The sequence below is a fragment of the Calypte anna genome, chromosome 1 (genome assembly GCF_003957555.1).
Source record: "Calypte anna isolate BGI_N300 chromosome 1, bCalAnn1_v1.p, whole genome shotgun sequence".
NCBI lineage: Eukaryota > Metazoa > Chordata > Aves > Apodiformes > Trochilidae > Calypte > Calypte anna.
Window position 1 is genome coordinate 109,318,916 of NC_044244.1, and position 6,436 is coordinate 109,325,351.

Below are 6,436 nucleotides of genomic sequence, written 5' to 3' on the forward strand. Positions count from 1 at the left end.
CAGTTTGGCTCTGGATGAGCAGTTATAGTAAATACATCCCAGAACATGTCAGGAGGCTGCTCTCCCAGCACTCCAGAACAGGGACTTTTCTGATTCTTTTTAGATCTGTTACCAGAGTCCAAACCCAGAAACAAATAAGAACTAAATAAGTTAAAAAATGTGATTAGCATTTCTGTTGTTGACGAGGACAGAGGAATTGAGTGTACTCTCATCAAGTTTGCAGATGACCCCAAGGTGTGTGGTGTGGCTGACACGCTGGAGGGAAGGGATGTCATCCAGAGGGACCTTGACAGACTTGAGAGGTGGGCCCATGCCAACCTCATGAAGTTCAACAAAGCCAAGTGCAAGGCCATGGGTCAGGGCAATCCCAAGCACAATTAGAGGTTGGGTAGAGAATGGATTGAGAAAAGCCCTAAGAAAATAAGGCTCAGTGTTGTTGGTTGATGAAAACCTCAACATGAGCTGGCAATGTGTGCATGCAACAAACTGCATCCTGGGCTGCACAAAAGAAGTGGCCAAAGAGGTGAATCTCCCCTTCCACTTTGTGCTCATGAGACCCCACTTGGAGTACTATGTTGAGTTCTGGAGTCCCCAAGACAAGAAGGATATGGGGCTGTTGGAGCAAGTCCAGAGGAGGGACATGAAGATGATCAGAGGGCTGGAGCAGCTCTCCTGTGGCTGAGAGATTTGGGGTTTTTCAGCCTGGAGAAGAGAAGGCTCCAGGGAGACCTTATAAGCAGACTTCAGTACCTGAACAGGGCCTACAGGGAAGTCCCTACAGGAGGGACTTTTTATGAGGGCATGAAGTGATAGGATAAGAGGTAATTCAGTTTGGATATTGGGAAGTATTTTTTTAGTATGGAGGTGGTGAGACATTGGCACAGGTTGCCTGGGGAAGCCGTGGCTGCCCCCTCCCTGGCAGTGTTCAAGGCCAGGTTGGATGGAACCGTGAACAACTTGGTCTGGTGGGAGGTGTCCCTGCCCATGCAGGGGGGTTGGAACTGGGTGATCTTGGGAGAGCTGTTGACAGGAGAAACCTCTTCTGCAGCTCTGTTGTTAATCTCAGGTCATCATCCTTTCCTGAAAACTCTATTTTCAGATTATTTGTGTGCTTTCTCCCAGGCCACTGAAGAACACGAGAAAAGTTGCAGAGTAGATTTTTATGGAAATTGTATGTATATATATGTATGCATATATGTATTCTCACACAATTTTATGTATGTATTCAATTAAAGCAATTTTAAAGAGTATCTCAAGACTACCATGAGCTATACATCCAAAAAAAGCAGACCTGAGAAATACTCTATTTAAAGATAAAGTTAATTTAAATATAAGTGGCAGAGGGAATATGAACTCTGAAATATTTTCAAGCAATACTTCAGGGAATCTTTGCAAAAATGTATTTCACTGTGGCAGGAATTTCAGTAAGCCAGGACTTCAGTTCTACTTGTTTCATGATTTGAGAACACCAACTGAGGTTAATGCTACTATCCTTGTAGGTAAAATGAGGTGGATTTGGTCCCAGGAACACGTTTGACCTTTAAAAAGAACTTAATCCTTCAATGCAGAACCTTTTCATTGCTCAGAAAGGGAAATTTGAGCAAAAGGAGAGCACTACTGTGGTTTAGGGGAGTCAAGGCAGAACATTGTTGGGAGGAAGGCAGAGAGAGAATTGCCATGAAATCTACAGCTCTTGGGATTGCAGACTTGGTTTGCTGTATTTTTAGATGGGAAGCCAGATTCAATCCTTTGTTAAGAATGAGGGAAGCAGAAATAACGTCCTTCCCCCTTGTGAAAATATCCATGTCCTAGTGCTCTAAAATAGTAGCTGAGGGGCTTACGGGTTAATGGAATGAGTAACTGAAGCATTATACTCTTCTCTTCAGGTTAATATATGCAGATATGTGACTTCTTTTGGCACTGTGACCTTTTTGGGTTTGGTTTGATAGTTTTTTTCTCTCTCTCTTAAAATTTATTCTAGATTTGTAACCAGATGGTCAGCACATCAATCTGCTACAAAACTGAACAAATTAACATGGTTCTTATTGCTTGGATTTCTTTCACCTAAAAAGGAGAGGGGGGTACCCCAGTGAGTTACCTACACTCTGCAGAATGTGAAACCTCCAAATAATCTGACCCACTGTTTTTTCTTTTTTCTTTTATCTTTTTTTCTGAGCAGCTGACCCAACATCAAATATGTGACTCAGGGCAGCAAAAATATCAAGAGCAGTCAGTGCAAGGCTTACTACAGGACACAAAAAAGATGAAGATGGGAGGAACCTGGCTGAGTCTACCAGTTGTACAGCACTTGCTGGCTTTGGGACACAAGCACTGTTCAAGCAAATGGAGAAACCTGGTATTTAAAAAACCTATTGCTGTTTTTCTGGCATGGGCACAAATCTGCTGCTTTTCCACTCTCTGGCTTTTGAGAACCCTGGTGGGTCTAAATCATAGTTTTTAAGATGCTGAAAATGGGGAGGAAGGCTGAAGCATCAGCCAAGGGTAACCTGGTATCAGTGGACAGGCTTGTGTGAATTTCTGAGGATATACTGGCTCGGGGGGCAGATTCAAGTAAGCACAAGTGTGAACTTGCCTGACAGCAGAACATCCAACAGGAATAATACTAACAAAAATCTTTGTGGGTGATTTGTCCAAAATAAGTAGCTTTCAATTAGAGATGACCTGGCTTAAAATCCCTATGCAGGGATTTTGGCATGCAGCGCTGAAAGGAACCATATATATATATATGTGTGTGTATATATTAATGTGCTGTTCCTTCTTTTTTTCTTTCAGATGGATTTCAGAAAATTCAAGCTCTTTCTTTGCCTTCTAGGGCTCACCTTTGCTAGCTTCTGTGTTTTTTACCACAATTTGACCGAATCTTGTATATTCTGTGGAAACAGCCAAGATTACATATTCTCCAATGAGACTTTTAGGAGAATTGGAGGAAACTTCTCGCAGCTCCCGGATATAGACTGCCACATCAACCCTCCTTTCCTTGTTGTGCTTGTGGCATCCTCACACCACCACGTTGATGCCAGGATGGCCATCAGGCAAACCTGGGGGAAGGAGAGGACAGTTGCCGGCAAGCGCCTGGTGACATATTTCCTCCTGGGAAGCACTGAGGACATCAGCCAGCAGGCTGAGATTGCTGCTGAAAGCCAAAAGTACAAAGACATTATTCAAAAGAATTTTACAGACACATACTACAATTTGACTTTGAAGACCATGATGGGAATTGAATGGATTCACAGATTTTGTTACCAGTCCAGTTTTATAATGAAAACTGACACGGATGTGTTTGTTAATGTTTTTTACCTCACTGAGCTGCTTCTGAGGAAAAAGAGGACCACTAGGTTATTCACAGGCTTTTTAAAACTACGGGAGAACCCCATACGGAAAAGAGAGAGTAAGTGGTACGTGAGTAGAGAAGAGTATCCAGGAAAGACCTACCCTCCTTTTTGTTCTGGGACTGGCTATGTTTTATCCACTGATGTTGCTAGTCAGATTTATAATGTTTCAGAGAGTGTTCCATTCATTAAACTGGAGGATGTATTCATAGGACTGTGCCTTGCCAAATTAAAAATTCAGCTGGAGGAGCTTCATTCAGAGCAGACCTTTTTTCCAGAAAGAATTAGGTTCCCTCTTGCTCGCATTAAGAAAATCGTGATGTGCCATGAAGTAGAACCATCTGAGCAGCTGAACTACTGGAATCACTTAGTGACAGAAAATCAGGGAGAAGTGCTCTAGCACCTTCCCTGCTCAAATTAACAAACTGAAATGCTCCACATTTACAGGGTTGCTCTTAACTCTAGCAAAATTCCCAATTAACTCTAAATCCATCATGTTAAATAGTTTTTAATGCTTATTTTAATCTTCATTTCTGCCCAAAACCATGCAAATCTCTTTCTCTCCAGCTCCCTCCCACCTGTTTGCCTCCCTTCTCTACAAAAGTTACGAGTATTCTTTTCTGAAAGATGTAGGACTTGCTCTCCAAACTGCTACAGGACTGCAGTGCCAAACTAAAAGTCAAAGTACTTCTGTTCAGGAAAGAAAATTTGCACCCTCTTTCTGGTCCTCCTTGATAGATCACTGCATTTGCATCCATCTGTGCAGGCATTTCAGAAAAGGTGTTTGTAGCTGTCAGGACCTTCCTCTCCTGGCATAGGGAAGCACAGCCCTGCCCTAGCAGCCACCTCCATGTGGGAAGAACTGCGTACTGGCACAGATCCCTCCTTCAGTCTAGACCAATTTTTTTGTAGATACGGAGGAATCTGCCCATACAGCACTCTTGGAACACCCTTAGGTACCGCAGGTCATCTGGTGGATGTGTAATGTTACAGCATCTGTCTCGCTATTTGTGCCTCCTGCTGAAAATATTTTGTGCTAGGGCCAGATCCATGCTCAGTGGAGAGTGTCCTGGTTTTTTTATTAAAATAGACTCCAGAGACATCTTTTACATTTATGTCTCACTCTGGTTGCTAGAAAGCCACTGTAAATGGTTTGCAAAGCCTAAGCTAAACTTACCCAGATAAACGGTACATCTGATTTAGACATTTTTCCCTGCAAGGAGCTATTACCTGTGCAAGGGAGAAGTCAGTGGCTTTTTTTTTTAACAAGACCCAGTGGGAAAACTCAGGCTAGGAGCCTCATTTCTTATTTCATTGCCAATCAAAGACTCATGAAATCCCTGAGATTATTTGTAAGTGTCAGAGATATGGAATTGAGTCTTTACAGTAGATGCTGTGAAAAATACACTTGGGATATGGGAAGGGAGAAGGTTCATAAAATCACGCCTTATTCAATACTCCTACTTGATTTATTCTAGTCAGATAAAAGGTCAGTTTTACAAGCAAAGAAGTATTGAATGCCTGTACTATGTACAAAAGGTTTTTTTCCAGAGAGAAGAAAAGGTGTAGCTGCTCCCTAGGGAAAGCTGAGCCACGAGCTGAGGGGATCCAACATCCAGCGGGGCTCAGCCTCACATACCCACGTGAGGAAGGAGGACAGACCCACAGATAGTGTCCAGGTCCAGCCAAGAGTGATAAGGCATTATTATGTTGATAGGCAGGTGTGAGGTCAAGCCAGTGATAGCCAGGCCCTGGTGATGACAGGTGGGTTCAGGATAAGGCCAATTGAGGGGAACCATGGCCAGATACTATGTGGGAATAGCAAGGCAGGTCCTTGGGGATGGGGCTGTATACTGAATGTGATAAAAAAGGTGGAAGAAAGGTAAGGAAATATATTTAATCACTTTGGGGTTATTTATTTTTCTTTTTATTTTATTTTTATTGAAGTTTCTGAGGACTATCAAAATGTCTCTTCTTACTTGACTGTGTCAAAAAATCAGGGTAAATATTTTCAGAAGGAATATCCCTCGTCCTGAAAAGCATTTAATAAGGGTAATAGTATATTATTTATTTTCCTCTGTTGTTGAGTAACCTGAGCTCATGTACTTATTTTTGACAACTGATGATGAAAGAATATTTATTGGTTTGGTAGAAGAATAATCTTTATTTTAAGTTTTCTATTCAGAAAACAGATGTGTATATGGCGTTTGCAGGGATATGGCTATCCATATCCAGATGGTCCGGGACCAGATGAACCTTTCCCTCTAATGTACCTGTGCTGGGGAGTGGGAACCCCAGCTCCACTTTGAAGAGAATCTCTTCACCTCACATCCCCGTTTTGCAGCTGTATCTCTGCCCTTCGACTCAAAGCACTGCTGTAGCACATCTGCTTTTTCTGTTGCCTTCAGTAGGTGTGGTTGGTGAGATGATAAAGTCTAGCAACAGTATTTTAATCACTATTCTTTTCATGTAACCTGCAGAAATGTCTTTTGCCATTTACTGTCACTTTACCCAAGGAACAAGTTTGGGTAAATTGCTTTAATTTATTGAAAAAATGTTGAGCATAAAGGAATGCTTCCTGGCTTCTCTTAGTTCCCTCTTTTTGTGGCATAGAGGGTCTGTGAGCTGGGACAGCACAGTGCAGCCTAATGTTCATTCTGACCTCTCCTTGTTCTCATAGAAATAATTCTGCAGTCCCCTGTGGGTCTCACTTCCACCTCTGTGCCTGTTACCAACCTTATCCCATCTGGCAGAACCAGTCCAACCATGCAGTGCCAGGGAGCCTGTGTCTCAGCAGAATACCAGTCTCTTTATGAATATGTTGATTTGTTTACCTCCACTAGATGTTGAGATCCAAGAAGTATGGTGGTGTCTGCCTCCTGTGATGGTGTAGCTGCTGGTCTCCTGTTAGGCTAAGTTTGTGTGTTAAGAAGCAATTTTGTTCTGGATACCTTTCCCTGGGAGTCTATTTGTAATTTCAAGTGACCCATGCAAGTTATCTCTCTTTATTACTGTGTTGGAAATATTTTGTCCCCTCTGAACATATGTCACAGAATCACAGAATTATTGAGGCTGAAAAATACCTC

General features: G+C 42.4%; 1 protein-coding gene across 1 annotated transcript; it reads left to right on the forward strand.

The window, feature by feature from the left end:
- The first annotated feature begins 2,218 nt into the window (after positions 1-2,218).
- On the forward strand, positions 2,219-5,220 carry B3GALT5 (beta-1,3-galactosyltransferase 5). The gene is made up of 2 exons (XM_008497206.2): positions 2,219-2,356; positions 2,794-5,220. Exons 1-2 carry the CDS (start codon positions 2,264-2,266, stop codon positions 3,748-3,750), a joined length of 1,050 nt encoding a protein of 349 aa, XP_008495428.2. The 5' UTR covers positions 2,219-2,263; the 3' UTR covers positions 3,751-5,220.
- The last annotated feature ends 1,216 nt before the right edge of the window (positions 5,221-6,436 follow it).

Excerpts from the sequence above, each read along its gene's own strand:
- B3GALT5 (XM_008497206.2), top strand. The coding sequence starts at position 2,264 with ATGAAGATGGGAGGAACCTGGCTGAGTCTACCAGTTGTACAGCACTTG. Across the intron at positions 2,357-2,793 it reads CAAGCAAATGGAGAAACCTG|ATGGATTTCAGAAAATTCAA; the intron begins GTATTTAAAAAA and ends TTTTTCTTTCAG.